Source organism: Cannabis sativa, chromosome 9, assembly GCF_029168945.1.
Source record: "Cannabis sativa cultivar Pink pepper isolate KNU-18-1 chromosome 9, ASM2916894v1, whole genome shotgun sequence".
Classification (NCBI taxonomy): domain Eukaryota; kingdom Viridiplantae; phylum Streptophyta; class Magnoliopsida; order Rosales; family Cannabaceae; genus Cannabis; species Cannabis sativa.
Genome location: NC_083609.1, coordinates 32,973,543 through 32,991,672, shown reverse-complemented (window position 1 = coordinate 32,991,672; position 18,130 = coordinate 32,973,543). Strand labels below are relative to the sequence as shown.

Sequence of the window (18,130 nt, the reverse complement as noted above, 5' to 3'; positions counted from 1 at the left end):
GGGACCATGGGTCTATATAACCGAGCTTCCAATAAGTCGAACCGAATTTACCAAGTAAATTTCCTAACTTATTAATTCCTCATTGAATCCACACTTAGAACTTGGAATTGCACTCTCAGTCATATAGAAACGCTCTATATGTTCCACGATATAGACACGTCATCAGTTATCCATTGTTATAACCCTAATGTGATCAATGATCCTCTATATAGATGATTTACACTGTACAGGGATTAAATTACCGTAACACCCTACAATGTATTTTATCCTTAAAACACTTAACCCTGTATAAATGATATTTCACCTAAGTGAAATGAGATCTCCACCATTTATCTTCGTTTGGTTAAGCTCGAAGGAAATCATCCTTTACTTCTATTTGCCAAATAGAAGCTATAGATTCCATATTTATGTTAGCGCTCCCCCACTCAATTGTATTACCGTGTTCCCAAAATGTACGTATTACCCTGATACAAAACTGGGCTTAACTAACAAATCAAAGAACACGAGTAACACTCTTGAAATTGAGCCTAACCATATCAGGATTTCGATCATGTGATCTAGGATCAACAGTTGATATTGAATTGAATAGATATTACGGTAAATTTCAACATATCTAATCAAAGTTCAATATCGGTCCATTCCAATGCATACTCCATGCATCCGATACTGGTAAACTTTGCCAATGTCCTGGAAAGGACATAACACTTTTCCAAGGTGTAAGAATACCTATCGCTGATTATACCATGTCAGTCTAAATCCAGTGTTCTGACAAATCAGGGAATCTACTTTTGAACATATAATAAAGATTATATTCCACTGTGCTGACAACACTATAATCTTTAACCAACTCATATGTTCTGGACTTAAAAAGACTTCATACATTATATACCTATAATCATGAAATAAATCATGTGAACCATGCAACATAAAATGTTATTTCTGATCTTTATTAATAAGTAAATCTGATTATATAAAATGAGTTTTATTTAGGGCATAAAACCCAACAGTTACCGTATTTCATGTTGTGCCACTGTTGAAGAGAGTCAGATACAGACTTAAGATTAGTGCAAAATTTATCCATCGTGGTACCTGGCAGATCCTTCTTCCAATATTGCTGAATGATATCAGTTGCTGCTGTGTCGGACAGCCACATTTTTTCGAACCTGAATCTTGATAGCTTTTTAATTTCATTCTTTCGAGTATCCAAAGGGAGTACTTCAACTGAAATGGCTCGATGGTCTGAATTGTAGTAGTCCAAGTGCTTTGTTATAATCGGTTGGAAACTGTTTTGCCATTGGTCATTAATGAAGCACCAATCAAGTCGTTCTTTGATAGTATTTACATTGTGGCGCCCTTTAATCCAAGTGAATGGGTCTCCTTCGAAAGGTTGTTCATAAAGATAACAAGTATCCAATACTGATTTAAACTTGTCCATTTGTTGCTCATTCCGTAAAGCCCCACCAAGTTTGTTGTCGTTAGAAAGTATTTCATTAAAATCCCCAATCACGAGCCAAGGCATCAAGGGTGCAACATCCTTGCATCTCTCTAGCAGTGTCCAGGTATGAATTCGTTTGTGAGTTTCAGGTGTGCCATAGAAGGCAGAGAAGTGCCAAGATTGGCCATTATCAGACTTTATGTAGCAGTCAAAAATATTTAGATTATAATTAAGAAGAGTTACATCAACATTGTCTTTCCATAACAAAAGTAAACCCCCACTTAACCCGACCCTAGGAACTTCTAGACCATTAGAAAAACGTAAAGCTTGACGATAACGAGTAACTACATTACAATCTAATTTAGTTTCCATAATAAATAAAACATGAGGAGTTTGCTCAGTTACAAGCAAACGAAGTTGTCTGAATGCGCTAGGATTCCCCAAACCACACGCATTCCAGCTTAGAATTTTCATGGCAATTTGCGGGGCTGTAATGCAGCCTCCGCAAAGTTGTCAAAGGAGCCAGAAGGATCTGCATCAGCATCAGAAACATTCTGATTCATCTCAGCATCAGTAGACAAATCTGAATTTGAGAAAGTGAGTTTCTGCCCTTTACAACGCTTTAAAGCCTTACGCATTGACATATGTTTAGAAAGCCTCTTTGAAACTCAATTAGGTGACTGGTTTTCTTTACCATATAGAGCAGTTGTGGTCATGGTAGTGGTGGCATCAGACATAATAGGAGTATGAGATGGTTGTCCAGTGAAGTTGGAGGCAATGTTGAAGAGATTAGTTGTGTTTGCTTCAGGTGGATAGGTAGCAACATATCCCAGAGGTTGTCCAATGTTTAGCATGAAAACTTCAGTCAAATCACTCTCATTTGGTGATGTTGGCAAAGTAGTGGATGATGGTACAAAGGTACCAACCTTAGTAATACTTGAAACCTTTGATGATGGTGCTTCAAAATTAGTGGCAGATTGTGTACCAGTAGGCAGACCAACACGTTGAGAACCACCCTGAAATCCAAATGCAGCAGTATAATGATTTTTTGCTGGAGTAACATCAGAGTTTGCTCCAGCAGGGGGCTGATTCATGCTTTCTGGTGCCTTCTTTTTTGCATCAGCCTCGGAATTCGTTGAAGTGATGGCCATTGTAATTTCATTATGAACCAAAGAAGCAGAATTCAATGTTGATGGTGTAAAGGAAATAGGAGTACTGCTGTTGTTTTGAAGATTGTCCAAAGGGGATTGATTGTTACCAACAACATTCTGGTTTAAAATGGCATGAGAGAATGTGTTCAGAGTGTTTGACGATTCCCCATACAGCAGAGTGTTGGGTTATGGCTGACCACGAAGAGAGAGCAGGAATTGTATTCATGATGGTTTTCCTTGCTAATCGGGTAACTAAAGGCCAAGCATTGCCTTTGGAGAAGTCTGTTCTATATCGATCGTAACCCGAAGATGGCAAAGCAGCCCCCTTGATAGTAGGCCTGTAAGCGAGTTCTGGTTCTATACCATTATCAATAAGTTCAAGGAAAGTTGAACATTTCTGATAAGGATGGCCTAAACAACCACATTCCATGCACCATCCAGGCAGTCGCTCATAGCGGAAATCCACCCAAAACTTGTCTCGGATTTGTTGCAGACGGATATTTCGACCCCTTCTCAATGGTTTAGTAACATCAATTTTCACTCTGATCCGCAAGAAAGGCCCCCAGCCCTCATTCAGTGAGTCAATAAAAACCTCCATGAATTCCCCAATAATGTTACCCAAAGCCTTTGCCAACCCTCTTGATTTACTGAGAAAAGGCACACTATAAACTTGTACCCAAAAGGGGGAAAACCTGAGATCAGATGGGGTCAAGTTTTGCAAAGCAGAAGGTTTTTGAAGTACAATGTGGTGGTTTTGGAAATGCCAAGGCTCTTAGGTAAGGACCCTTTCCATATCTCCTTCACAGCCGAAAGAAACCATGAACAAATCAGTCTCTTTTTCAGTTATCTTTGCAGGGAACCGTCCATCCCAATGGCCTTTCATTTGTTTTTGCAGAGTTGACAAATAAACTGGTTTCTTAGTGAGTACACGAGCAAGGAGGCAATGATCTTTAGTCTCATCCAAACTGGTAACCTCTTCCTCATCAAAAGCAAGTATCGACTCCTCCTTTCCTCTAAATTGATAATACCTTTCATTTTATGAGTTAAGGGATCCATGAGAATGATCAGAGATGACAAAACAGGGGTGAAGAGCAGAATTATGGGTTGAGATGGTCGGCAGAAAGTCAGTAAAAGATGAAAAAACCATAAAAGGAAAATAACTGCCTCAGAGCAAATAAACGGCATACGCTCTTTTTTCTACTCTATCATCATTAATTATATTAGTTTTGCTCTCATATTTGTGATCATCCCCATCCTCAATAATCTTATAAGGTACGTATGATTAATTCCAAAATATATTCTTGTAGTTATTAACTTTCCTTTATTGTTAATAAAAAAATAAACTTTCCTTTAATTATTCAGAAAAAAAAAACACTTTCCTTTATTTTTTTTAGCATAAATTATTTGTTTCTGTGGCAAAAAGAAATTTATTTCATTAACGTACGAAAAGTTCCAAATATGTCACGTGATACACATTCACAGACAACAGATAAGTAGAGACACACAGACACAGAGTGACAGGTGGTTGCCCAATTTATGTTTGACCCAACAGTTTTCCACATAAAGCGAGAAATCTATTGGTCAGTGAGGGATAGGCAGTTACTTTCTGAGATTACCCAATCCAAAACCCCTACCCCCTTATTATTATTTTTTTTTTCTGAAAAACCAAACCCAACCCGTTTTTATTTCCCTTTATATTGTCCAGAAATGGCTCCTCCTACCTCTCTCTCTCTCTCTCCCCTCTCTCTCTCTCTCTCTTTGTCTCTCAATTCTCTCCTCCACCATCACAATCTCCAACCGTCAATTGCCTGGCCTGGCCTCCTTCACGGGTCACTCAGCTGTCTTCAACGGAAAAGGCTCAGTTTTCTCCTACTTTTTCTTTCCGCTTCACCTAAGTATATCTTTTCTTAATTATTGGAAAAGGGAGCTCGAAATTGCTTCATTGGATCATACCTTTTTTGGGATTGATTTCTGAGTATTCAAATTCACTTGGAGTGGAAGAGAAATTCTTCAAGAAAAAAAATTTAACTGGGATTTCTCTATTTTGATCAATTTTCATCTGGAAATTCAGTTCACTATTTTCGGATTTGAGAAAGAAAAGATCATAGAAATATATATTGTTTGATCTCTGGGGTGTTTTGCGTTTAGTGGAAGAGTAAATCTTCGTTATTATTTTCTTCCCTGGAATTATGACGATCGATTCATTACCAGGAAGCTCTGGGTATTTGGATATGTACCCAGAGAGAAAGATATCACTTTTCAAGAACCCTTATATTATGGGTCTCACTATAGTTGCTGGGATCGGTGGACTGCTTTTTGGATACGACACTGGTATTCTACCTCACCGTTATCCATATATAGATTAGTTATCCATCTTTTTATTTTTTTATTATTATTATAATCAATTGTGTGTATATGAGTTTTGCTTTTTATTGGATCATCCAACTAGAAAAGTTTGATCGTGTTTTTTTATAAATCTATAACATCACATGTGAATTACTATTGCATCATATTTTTTTTGGTCTATTTGTAATCAAGGAATAATTTACTAAATAAAATATTGTTTGCTTCCAATCTTTGTGGATAATTTTATTTAAATATTTGCTGAATACAATTGTGGAGATAAGGGTTCATTATGCTCTGCATATCCTTGTCTATTCGTTTATGTATAAATGTGTTGCATACATACATGCTTGATTCTGGAAGATATGTAATTTCTATTAGTTAGACTTAGAATAGGAATGGGAATGTTACTGTGTTAATCTTCCTACCGTTTAGCTTGATTTACCGTTGTCCCTAAATATGACTCTTTATGTGCTGGATTTGTTTATGGTGTTTCTGGAGTTTAGTTAGAAATTGCACCTTCGTGATTATGTTTCTGTATTCGTGTATATTCTTATATGCTTTCCTTCAAATCTTTTTTTTTCTTCTCAATTTTCTTTCTCTATCTTTTTTGGGTTTCTTTTGAAATTATTATCTCATTAAATTGGTAACTGCAGGTGTTATATCTGGAGCACTTTTATATATCAAAGACGATTTTGTGGCTGTTAGGGAAAGTAGTTTTCTACAGGTACAAGCTGTTACCCTTAAATCTTTCATTATTGGTGGGACATTGTGCATTCTTACTATTTGTTTTCTTATAGAAGTGAAAAACAATGGAAAACTATACTTTTATGAACACAGAGTTGGGGTAAAAGCACAGTTTGAAAACAAAAGTTTAAATACATAGTTTCTAAGATGGTTGGGGTAAAAGCACAGTTTGAAAACAAAAGTTTAAATACATAGTTCCTATGATGGTTGGGGTCCCCATCTAGTTGGGTGTAGTGATAATGTTGATATGATTTGGAGCTATGCATCTCTTCTATGGTGTTTGTTTTCTTCAACTTATCTCTTTGTTAGTATCTATTTCTACCGGGAGATGATTTTGATACTAAGAATATTTCTTCCTATGAATTTATTTTATTGTTTTGGTGACTTGACAGGAAACAATTGTCAGCATGGCGTTGGTTGGTGCCATGATTGGAGCATCAGCAGGAGGTTGGATTAATGACGCTTATGGACGTAAGAAGGCCACTCTTCTTGCTGATATTATCTTTGCTCTTGGATCAGTTGTAATGGCTGCTGCACCAGATCCTTATATTCTTATATTGGGCCGCCTACTTGTTGGACTTGGTGTGGGCATAGCATCTGTTACTGCTCCTGTATATATTGCAGAGGCATCACCATCAGAAATAAGGGGAGGATTAGTGGGAATGAATGTTCTTATGATTACTGGTGGACAATTTCTTTCATACCTTGTAAATCTTGCTTTCACTGAGGTTAGATAATTCTTGCTCTTCCTGTTGATGATGTGTACTATTATTATTTTTTTCTATTTGGCTAACAATATTTTTCTCTTAGCCACTGGAATAGATGCTTAAAAGAATCAGTGGTTTTATTATCTATATTATAATTTTTTTGGGTACCATTTGGGGTGTGGCATTCTGTTAAACAGTATGTATACTCCTACTTTCTTCATTTGCTAGATAAATTTTTGAATTGAGTTGTTTTTAATTCGAATCCAGCATGAACCTTCTGGTGAGTATCATTCATTAGTCTCCCTGTAACTGCATTTTCAAACTTGTTGATGGCAAATAATGACTGCTGTCTCTTTACCTTTATAACTATATATATACATAATATTTAAATCCATTCCTAGTCAAAACTCTAAATTGGATATCTTAGAAATTGTTCTTCATCTTTACACGTGTTATTTGCAGATTTTTTTTTTATTTAATGCTCCTCTCAAATATATTTACCCGCATGAAAGGTTTTCAATTTTGCAGCTTTGAAGGGGCAGCAACAAGATAGAATTTGGGCCTTTCTCTTATAAGATTTCTCACTGAGAAACATCAATAAGGAATCTCTTCTGTTCTTTCCTGCCTAATTTAGATAACAAAAATTGCTTTGTTAAAGCATTATTTTATTTCTTTTTATTGGGGCATTACATATTCCATAATACTTATTGTGAGCAACACATCAATTACTAAACAAACTTTTTTGATACAGATCAATTACTTCTGATAGTAAAAAAAATAAGAAATCAAGTTTTCTCTCTTTCTCTCTCTCTCTCTCTCTAGTGTTTTTATAAGCTACTAAATATAAGATTTAATAATTTGGGAAATGTCATGCATCTATATTGTTTTCTTTCTAAATAATCATGTAGAGTAGAAGTGCGTGGAGATGTTTATTTAGTGCAATAGAACTAATTGACACAATTCATTCAGTTTAGGAGATCCTAACCTGTCACTAACATCAAATAAGTTCTGCACATTTTTCATATTAGAACTTTGTGGTTGAAAAATACTCTAGATATTTTCTGGTTGGGATTTATCTATATAAGTAAACTCTGGCATGTCAAGACAAATATCTGTACATATGGTGCTTCTTGCTTTTGATTTTTTTTTTGTGTTAAGTTGTTTTCCTTTATTCTGTTTTAACCGTTATTCAGTTACTTGACATGCAGGTTCCTGGCACTTGGAGATGGATGCTTGGAGTTGCGGGTGTGCCAGCTGTGATCCAATTTGCTCTCATGCTCTGTATGCCAGAGTCCCCCAGATGGCTTTTTATGAAGGTAATGAAGTAATTGGATCATCCCATCTACTTTTTTTTTTTTAATTAAAAGCCTGTTGTTTTGGCTTTCTGTTTGTAGTGATTTTGATTGTTTAATGTTTAATCTACAGGACAGGAAAACTGAGGCGATTTCTGTACTTACAAAAATTTATGATGTTTATCGTTTAGAGGATGAAGTTGAGTACCTTAACTCTCAGTTGGAGGAAGAACGCCAAAAGAAGAGAGATGTTAGGTACTTGGATGTTTTTAGGAGAAAGGAAATCAGACTTGCATTTCTGGCTGGTGCCGGACTTCAGGTTAGATCAAGACTTAAATATCTTCATTTTCTGAAATGATAATTTTAACGTATATCCATTGTTAATATTAACTAGTCAATTTGCATAATGATTGATTCTTTAATTAATAAATATGTTGCATTTTCTTTCTTTTCTGTTTTCTTTTCCTGTTACATTATGTTGGTTGTGATTGGAAAATGTTGACATGGGAGGGCCAATGGATAAAGCTTTTTAATTTGTTAATTTTAGTTAGGGTGTGTATTCATTTAGTACCTGTATTTTATCTAAATACAATTTGGTACTTGTGTTTTTTTCTTTTTCTTTTTTTTTTCCCGCTTTGTGCATGTTGCCATTGCCCAGGGACATGCTAATCTTCTCTTATTGTTCCAATTTTATCATATGTCCCCTAAGGCATATTTGGTACTTGTGTTTTTAATAATACATATCTGGTACTTACGTGTTTAGAAATCGTAAATATTTGGTGACTTAAACTAAAATTTGATTATAAATTATTTAATTGTATATATTTGAAAATTGTTTGAAACATATGGAAATGGTTTATAAGATAGTGTTGTTGCTCCTAAGTGAATGGTAGCCGTAAGGATCTTTTAGCAAGTTTGGGTGTATGATATATATATTTTTTCGATAAAAGTTTGGGTGCATGATATTTTCTTCAATGATTCTCTTGCCTCCCACCGTCAATGTTTTGTATGGAAATGGGGGAGTTTTTGTTGACTATTATTACTAAGGAAAATTTCTTTTTAAACGTCTAGTATATTCTTGGCAGTGTGATATTTGATGATTCTTATGAATTTGTGTGGGTAAATTGATGGAGCTCTTGTGGTTTTTCAGGCTTTCCAACAATTTACTGGTATCAACACGGTCATGTACTACAGTCCAACTATTGTCCAGATGGCTGGGTTCAAATCAAACCAGTTAGCTCTTTTGCTGTCCTTGATTGTTGCTGCAATGAATGCTGCGGGTTCAGTTCTCGGAATATACCTTATTGATCATGCAGGACGAAGGAAGTTGGCCCTCTCAAGTTTAGCTGGTGTAATTGTATCCCTTCTCATCCTCTCAGGGGCCTTTTTGTTTGGTTCGTCTGATTCTACAGGTGGACTCTCTGGTTGGTTTGCAGTTATAGGTTTAGCACTTTACATTGCTTTCTTCTCACCTGGAATGGGACCTGTGCCTTGGACGGTTAACTCAGAGATATATCCGGAAGCATATCGTGGGATATGCGGAGGCATGTCGGCCACTGTAAATTGGGTTTCAAATTTGATTGTAGCCCAGTCATTCCTTTCAATTGCTGATGCTCTTGGGACTGGTCCTACATTCTTGATTCTTGCTGGTATAGCAGTGATAGCATTTGTGTTTGTGAGCTGTTTTGTGCCTGAGACTAAGGGATTGACATTTGAGGAAGTGGAGAATATTTGGAAGGAGAGGGCTTGGGGCAATGGTTCAAACACTCAGAGCCTACTTGAGCAGAGAAACGAGTCGTAGAGAGCATGAAGTAAGATATGATGATCCTCTATATCATTATTGTTTTATATTTCTGTTTAGTGTTTTAGGAAAAAGCCGGGGGAGGCAAGGGATTGTCCTTTGCGCGGGTTCCAACATGGACATGGATTGGACATAGTTGGATGAGCTTAAAGGATTTTGATGCTTTTCGTATCTCTTCTGGAACAACAGAGAAAAAAGAGTGGAATAAATACGGATACTTATGTATTTCTCTATGTATGTACCTATATATATCTACATATCTATCTGTATAATGCTGTTTAGACGTTGGGTTCGAGACAAACATGGGTTTAAGTCACTTCAAATATATGAATTTTGGATCAATCGCTAGCATTAAATCTATGAATATTTTCATGTGTATATTGTGAATTTTTATTTTTATCTTTCAAGTAATTTTTATTATTGTTATTTTTGAGAATTTAGAGCTTTGAAGAATTTTTTCAAGTTTTAATCTAATAATTTTTTTTTGCTATATTATTTGGAGCAAAAAATATTGTAAGAAAACATATGGCATTACAACAATAAGAGTAATGAGAAAGTTGATGATGATACTATAGAGTCGAGCAACAACTACAACATTAATTTTGGAAGAGAAAGATATTTTTTTATGACGGTCTAAATATGAAAAATAATTTCCAGAAAATTCTAAATCTAAACCCTTTATGATCTCATCTTTCCCTAATAAATCTTTAATCCTTAATTTTTTTTTTTTTAATGTTTTTAGATTTTTCTATCTCTTTAATTGGAATGAATATAGGGCTATTTACAAAAGTATGGGAAAATAAAGATAAGTTTTGATATATATGGCATAAAAACTTAATTACACTAAATATGACATTTTTTTTTTAAAAAAAACTTACAAATATCGAAAAAGGTCACGAGGAATGCCATAAAAAACTTTCAATTTGTGTTTCTTTATATTTATTTATTTATTTTTTTAATAAAAACAATAAAATACTAAAATAAATAAAAAATGATCTCAACTATAGATAATATATTTTTTTTTTACAGAAATTAAACTTGTTTTTTTTTTTATTTAAACTACTATTTTTTTTCTTTGTTTTTTTGTTAAAAAATAATTATTTAATTAAAATCAGCAGAAAAAAAGAACCAGTTTCATCAACATCATCCTGAAAAAAAAAATATATAAAAATTATAATCTAAAAATAATATAAACTTTAAAAATCAGTTTCATCAACATTGAAAGAAACTCATAATTTCATTAAAAGAATAAAAAAATAGTTTCATTATGTTATTAAATTATTGGTGTGCATTATGTGTTGTTTTGATTATATTTGTGATTAGTATTTTTTTTTTTTTTTTGTATTTTTGTGTGTGTGTGTATTTTTATTTGATTGTCTGATGAAACTGGTTTCAATTAACTTTATTATTAACATTTGTATTTTGTTATGATTTTTTATAACGTCAAAACTGGTTTCACAGGTTTTAACTGTTCTGTAATGGGGTTGCTCCATTTTTATGATATTATTGTATATTTTTTTAGTTTGTATAAAACCAGTTTTATTATTGTATGATATTTGAACAACAATTTTTATTTTATTTTAATTAATCAGTTTCTGACACACATATTATTTTATTATTTTCATAACTGGTTTTTTTAAGTAACTAGCTTTTATAACTGATTTTTTTTTATTGTTGTTCATAATTGAGTTTTATTCAATTTTTTATTAATTTATTTCAAGAAACTGGTTTTTATTTGTTTGTTTTTATTTTGGTTGTTTTACTAACTGGTTTCTCACATTCCACTGTTTTTTTTTTGCTATTCTTTTATGGTTTGTATTGCATTTTTGTCTCTTTAATTTTCTTTGTTTCTTTTTTTTTTTTTCTATTTGATTTTAATTTATGATTCTCTTTGTTATATTTGCTGCATATTGTATGTTTAAATTAACTTTAATTTTTGAGCAAGCAAATAAAAAATTAAATGCCAAAATAAAGAATGAAGTTAGAAGTTTGATTATTAGGTATTGATATAAAATTTATATGTTCGAAACTGGTTTTTAAATTTAGTATCGTTTGTAAAAGTTTAGTTATTAGGCATTGTGTATTTTTTATTATGTTATTGATTAAACTATTTTTTTTTGCCTCTTTTAATGAAATAATTCGTTTCTTTTAATATTGATGAAACTGGTTTTTAAAGTTAGTATCGTTTTTAGATTGTAATTTTTTTTTCATTATCTTGTTGATGAAACTATTTTTTTTATTCTTTAAATGAAATTATTAGTTCAATGTTGATGAAACTAGTTTTTAAAGTTTGTATTCTTTTTAGATTATGATTTTTTATATTGTTTTTTTTTTTTTTCATGATGATGTTGATGAAACTGGTTTTTTTTCCTGCTGTTTTTAATGGAATAATTACTTTTTAACAAAAAAAAAAACAAATAGTAGTTTAAATAAAAAAACAAGTTTAATTTTTGTCAAAAAAAATAAAATATAAAAATGTACACTTATTATATATATTAAGAGGAAAAAATTAGTCTGAGAAAAAATATTAAAAAAAAAAGAGAGACACAAAGAGAAATTATAAAAAAAGATAGAGAGAGATGAGAGAAAGAAAGAAAAAAAAAGTAGTAACTGACTTAAAAATTGAAAAGAAAAAAGAGAGCCAAAATTGACTAAAAAATATATAAAAAAGACAAAAAAAAAAAAAAACTTTTTGAAGCTTCAATAAGTAAAAAACAGTAAAAAAGAAAAAAAAATTAAGTAAAGTATAAAAGTAAAATGTTCTTGTCAAATTAAAAATGTAATGTTTGAAAAAAAAAATGTAGTATTTGGTGTAAAATTTTCAAATAGAAAGAAACCCTTAAATGTAAATATAAAATAAATTAAAAAAAATAAAATTAATTAAGCTAAAAACAAAAACATAAAATATGGGATTGGATAATAAGTTTATAAAAATATGGCATATCAAATACCATAAAAAATCTTAAATGTAAAAAAATGCCATAGAAGAGTGGCAAACTTATAAATACCATATTTTTCTAACTTTTTTTTTTTTTATGAAATCCCATATTTCATGTAATTTTTACATGAGTATATATAGTATATGATTTCTTTGTTTTGCTTCCTGATAAAATTTTATTTATTATATTGATGAATTATCAGATATATAAGTGAAACATCAACTAACACAGTATTCAATAATATTAAAGTGTTTTAAAAAAATTTAATTCAAAATTTTTTAGGTGGCATCAGATTGCACATAGAATTTAGAAATATCATAATGCTAAGTATTATATTTGGACCTATACATATTTGCTCAAAGAAAGATTAATAGTTAATTTTTTTTTTTTTGAATAAACTTAGCAACTTTATTAACTAGCAATCGTTAAAAATAATAGAACGCACTTCGTTGGAACAATCCTCCAACTGAAGCACACGACCTGTAGAGAAACAAGAATCCCTCGCTAAAACATGATCAATTGTTTGCAGATCGTTTGACAAAACACAACTCAACATTATTCAAGAATAAGAGAAGAGTACGGACATCATGAACTAAAAGACCAAAAGAGGATGACAAAGTAATTTGGCTTTGCACGGCTTGAACACAAACTAAGCTACCAGTTTCCAAAATCACTTGTCCCCACGAATGACGGTCAATCCAGCTTAAAGTTTAATGCCAACAATTTTAGCTATTTCAGGTTGCACCCGCCCCACCTTTCCCATCGTGTAAGCTTCTACCAAATTACCACTGGAATCTCGAGCCACACAACCAAAACCAAACCGGCCTTCTCGCTCAAACAAAGCACCATCAACATTAACTTTGATCTTATTTATAGCAGGTGTAGTCCAACGCTCAAGCACACAGTCCCCATCAATCAACGGAGATAAAGAAAGACCCTTTCTTTTTTGAGCGAATTTGTATTGATCAAGCAAAGTTCTTGCTGAAGCAACCACACTTGCAGCAGTACGGCTCCTTTGTTGCCAAAAAAAGTCATTACGGGCACGCCAAATTGACCAGCTAACAACCGTAGCTTCCTCCATCTCTTCCTGCCTACCACGGCTAAACAAAACCAGCAGCCAATTGCAGATTGTGTCGTTTAAAGTGCTGCCCACGTCCACCATAGTTCTATGCCAGCACGCACAAGCAAAATCACACCCCTCCAAAGCATGGTAGATCGTTTCATCTGAAGTGTTACACAAAGGACATATAGAATTAACAGGAACAAGCCTATGCTTCAGCTGAAAACAAGTAGGAAGCGAACCCGAAGCTGCCCTCCATAGAAAATTACTGACTTTTGGTGGAACCTTCAGATTCCACAGCTCCTTCCAAATATTCGAACCACCATCATTAGGTCAGGCCCCTTTCATTTCTTGTAAATATTTATAAGCACTCTTGACCAAGTACTGTCCGAGGCTTTCATATTTCCAACCCCAACAGTCATTTGTAACAGTTGTACTTAGTTGAATAGATAGAATCAGCTCGTGATCTCGAACGTTAAAGAGGTCTCTAATAATCTCCTCATCCCAAGGACGACCGTCCATCTTTAAAAGGCTGCTAACATACTGGTTTTGAAGAGCAGGATGAGTAGGGAAAAAACTATTGGTGCGATGAGGAAGCCAAGGGTCCCTTAGTATTGAGATTTGATCACCCATACCAATGGTTCGAGTCCATATGAAGCTTGGGTTATCTCCCAACTCAGCCGTAAAGAAGGAACCATGAGCATAATATCTTGCTTTGAAAACTTTACTCACCAAAGAGCGATCATTGACTAGCAAATGCCAACATTGCTTTCCAAGAAGAGCCAAGTTAAAATCCCGCAAGCTTCGAAAGCCAAGGCCTCCAGCATGTTTATGGCGGCTCAATCGGTCTCAACTCATCCAACTAACACCTGCTTTCCGAATAGAATCAGTATGCCACCAAAATTTTGCCATAAGACGCTCCAACTCCTTGCAAATATCCAAGGGTAACAAAAAAACACTCATAGCACAGCTGGGAATCGATTGCGCAATCGCTTTCAGCAACACTTCCTTTCCTGCTCGAGATAAAATTCGCCCTTCCCAACCCTGAATTCTCTTTCTTATTCTGTCCTTCAGAAAACCAAGAATAGCATTCTTGTTCCTACCAACCGAATAAGGGAGCCCCAAATAAGTGACATTCTCATCCGCCTCATATATATCAAGCATGTGGCAGATTCTCGATGATAAGTGCTGGTGTTGTGGCTGTAGAAAATAGATGACTTGTTGAAATTAATCTTTTGCCTCGAAGCCATCTCATAAGTGTACAATAATTCTTTCACATTATGCGCTTCTTCCTCTGTAGCTTTACAGTAGATGTAACTATCATCTGCAAAAAGCATGTGTGAAATAACTGGTGCTCCTCTAGTAATTTTACAGCCCGTTATTAAACTACTTTGTTCATAGCTACACAATAGACTTGAGAGCCCCTCAGCATAGAGGATAAATAGTTAATGTTTTAACATGAAAACACAATTAAAAAATTCTCTATAATATATCTTAATTCAAAGTTAGAAAGTATTCTAATTCAAAGTTTATCTCTATATATATATATAAATAAAGCTGAGAATTGAGAGATGACATGTTGTTCCAAACTTATTTATTTATTTTTTCCATTTATTATTGTACTTTTGTTAAAAAATAATGGTAGGATACAATGATTTTTTAAATTTTATATTTTTCTTTTGTTTGTAAATAATTTTAATTTATTACCTTTCAAAATTTTTAGTGAATCAATATAAGTTTTTCTCTTAAAAAAATACAAGTCATTTTAATTAATTAGTGAAAATGCAGTATACATGACAATTCTCCTATTAGAAAAATTATTTAATTTTTAATAATTTAACGTTTTATTATTTTATAATACACTTTCTTTTGGTATCATTTTTTAATTTTCATTATGATTAGAGAATTTGTGGTATAAGTACCCAAAATTTAGAGTTTTTTTAATCGATATTGATCATATTTGGTCAATTTTTGATACAACGGTGATAACAATTGTAAATATAGTAGTGATTACTAGTGAAATAGTGACAATGGTTTTAAATGTATTGGCGACTATAAGTGAGATACAATAATGATAATGACTTTGAATATAGTAGTGACTACGTGAATTACGATGATGACATCGATTTTGAATATAGTGACAACTATAAGTGAGATATGGTGATTGTTGGGAATATTTTATCAGGATCTAGATTTACTAACAAGTATGTTTCATTAACATCCTAAATATGAATATCTCTAAAATAATGAAATTAAACACAGAAGAGTTTAGAAAACCTTACATTGATTGCAGCGGAATATAATGACTCCTTCCGCTCAAATCTCTAACCCTTGTTCCTTTCTGTCGCACAGAGTATTATCAAGATCTGAGCCTGGATCTCTTTCTCTCCTTCCGGTTTGGTTACCACCATCTCACTCCCCATGATTGAGTACTTCACTTGCTATGTGTGGGCATGGCACTCTATCACTTTAGGCTCGAGTATAAAGAACAATGAAGGAGGCTTGAAAATCACTATAGAAGGTGTCTCTCATCTGCTAGTTTTCTGACAAAGAAAACTAGGTTTTATTTGGTTGAAGAAAATAATTCAGTTGGATGAGATGAGAGCATCATGTTCCTTTGATAATGTTTCAACTAGGGCTTAAGTTTGAATTATATGGACTAAAAAAGAATAAAATATTGGGTAAAATTTACTAGAATGGCCGGCCACTTAATAGAGCACTTTCTAGTTACAATTTTGCCACTATATTTCAACAACTTATTCTTCTTTCAATAATACCATATTTTCAAATTCAATCATATAAATGCCAAAACTATTTATTTAATAATTATAATTAATTATAAAATAAAATTGCCATTTATATTATTTATTAATTAGACCATACAAAGTCTCTTAGTTAATAAATTAACCCCAAAACCTTTTTTCTTCACAATTAAGCCCTTGCTCAGTGAAAATTCATAAATAAGACAGTCTAATTTTAGAATTATAATTGATTAATTAAAACCAATTAATTGAGTTTGCAAGCAGTATTATCTCAACTAGTGAGGGGACCATTGGCCTATATAACCAAGCTTCCAATAAATAGATTTAGAATTTACAAAGTAAATTTCCTAACTTATTAATTCCTCCTCGTGCCACTATAGATTTGGAATTGAATTGCACTCTTAATTATATAGAACGCTCTATATGTACCAAGATATAGATACGTTATGATTATCCATTGTTACAATCCTAATAGTCAAAGATTCTCTATAGATGATCTACATTGAAAAGGGACAAGTTTACCGTTCTACCCTTTAATGTATTTTATCCTTCAAACACTTAGCTACCTATAAATGTGTAAAGACCGCTTAACTTTAATTTAAAAATTAGCTGATAAATAAGGTTTAATTGTGAAACTTGCATAATAGTTATGAATTTTCATTTTACGGAGATTTAGTTGAATTCAAAATGCATTTTATATGTCATATATAGGATTTCATATTTTTACATGTTTTGTGCCTGACAACATTAAAACGCGATGTTTGACTATTAGAATCACATTTTAGTATTTTTAGTGTATCAGGGAAATATAGTTAGAAATCGAGAATGTCAGGATTTGTCGAGATTTTAGAATTGAGCAAATTACCCCTAAGTGATTTTATGATTTTTGGTGTAGAAAAGGGCATTATGGTCTTTTTTCCTTTTGGGATTTTTTGTCCTTTAGTGAGATTTTATTTGAATTATTAATCTGATTTTTGTCTGATATTACTTAGATAAAACCAAGTTTTATTTTTCATTTTATTAAAAAAAATTATAAATTAGGAAAAACACTCTCTTTCCATTTCTCTCTTTCTCTCTCTCAAATTCCATAGAACCCAGCTAGGGTTTGGTCATTTTCGGCATAAACTAAGGATTTCCAGCAAGTTCTTTGTGATTTCAAGCTCAAGGTAATGTTCTAGCTCACCTCTTATTGATTTCTTAAAGTTCAAGTTAGGTATCCTATGGTTTTTCTTTGAGATTAGGTGTTGTAGTTGTTGTTAGTGTTTTTTCTTGTTTCTGAAGTTAATTCGAGGTTATTTATGTTGAATTGAGGTAGATTTAAGGGCTGTTGTGGTGTTTGAGCAAGCTTTGAGTTTAAGAACTCAAGCTTGGCTCTTTAATGGTGGATTTTAATTTTGAGCATGTTAGGTTGTTCTGTTGCTTGGATTATGTTCTTTGGGGTATATTAAGCAGGTCTAGAAAGTTTGGTATGGTTTGAATTCGAATTGGTTTAGGTTTCAATTTTTTTTGGGTTACCTGGTGTAAACCGGTTAACCGGTTTTACAGGGGTTCCTGAATTTTTTGTGTTGTCGATTCGAGTTAGTTTTAGAGCTTTGGTTGGTTGATTCCTTGTTTATTTAGGTTATTGCCATGTTAACTTTCAATAAGAAAACTTTTGGTTTAAAACCTAAGTCCTCGAAATGTGATTTAGCGTGTCACTCACCCGTGTTACGAATGATGTGATTTAAGGGCCTGTAATTCGCCGAGCAGTTGTTCTATTCAGGTTGACCGGCACACCTAAATTTAGAAACAAGGTAAGATTAGTATAATGTTATGCTATATATGTTTACATGTTTGGCGTACATGCTATTTATACCTGTTAGAGTACATTGATAGCAGTATCAGTATACGTAG

The 18,130-nt window shown here is 32.9% G+C and overlaps 2 protein-coding genes across 3 annotated transcripts; one reads left to right on the top strand and one right to left on the bottom strand.

The window, feature by feature from the left end:
* Positions 1-1,007: 1,007 nt before the first annotated feature.
* On the bottom strand, positions 1,008-1,909 carry LOC133031367 (uncharacterized). Its single transcript, XM_061104851.1, has 2 exons — positions 1,090-1,909; positions 1,008-1,030 (listed from the first exon to the last, which is right to left on the bottom strand). Exons 1-2 carry the CDS (start codon positions 1,907-1,909, stop codon positions 1,008-1,010), a joined length of 843 nt encoding a protein of 280 aa, XP_060960834.1.
* Positions 1,910-4,258: 2,349 nt separating this feature from the next.
* On the top strand, positions 4,259-9,854 carry LOC115722975 (inositol transporter 1). Of its 2 annotated transcripts, none has more exons than XM_030652368.2 (6): positions 4,259-4,917; positions 5,586-5,656; positions 6,069-6,404; positions 7,592-7,699; positions 7,809-7,994; positions 8,826-9,854. In XM_030652368.2, exons 1-6 carry the CDS (start codon positions 4,776-4,778, stop codon positions 9,474-9,476), a joined length of 1,494 nt encoding a protein of 497 aa, XP_030508228.1. In that variant the 5' UTR covers positions 4,259-4,775; the 3' UTR covers positions 9,477-9,854. The 2 variants fall into 2 exon arrangements, with proteins under 2 accessions (XP_030508228.1, XP_030508227.1); XM_030652367.2 differs by having other exon boundaries at positions 4,295-4,917; positions 7,577-7,699.
* Positions 9,855-18,130: the final 8,276 nt, after the last annotated feature.

Coding starts and splice junctions, on each gene's coding strand:
- LOC133031367 (XM_061104851.1), bottom strand. CDS start 1,909: ATGAAAATTCTAAGCTGGAATGCGTGTGGTTTGGGGAATCCTAGCGCA. Junction 1,031..1,089: donor TTGGAAGAAGGATCTGCCAG/GTACCACGATGG, acceptor TCTCTTCAACAG/TGGCACAACATGAAATACGG.
- LOC115722975 (XM_030652367.2), top strand. CDS start 4,776: ATGACGATCGATTCATTACCAGGAAGCTCTGGGTATTTGGATATGTAC. Junction 7,700..7,808: donor CCAGATGGCTTTTTATGAAG/GTAATGAAGTAA, acceptor TTTAATCTACAG/GACAGGAAAACTGAGGCGAT. Junction 7,995..8,825: donor TGGCTGGTGCCGGACTTCAG/GTTAGATCAAGA, acceptor GTGGTTTTTCAG/GCTTTCCAACAATTTACTGG.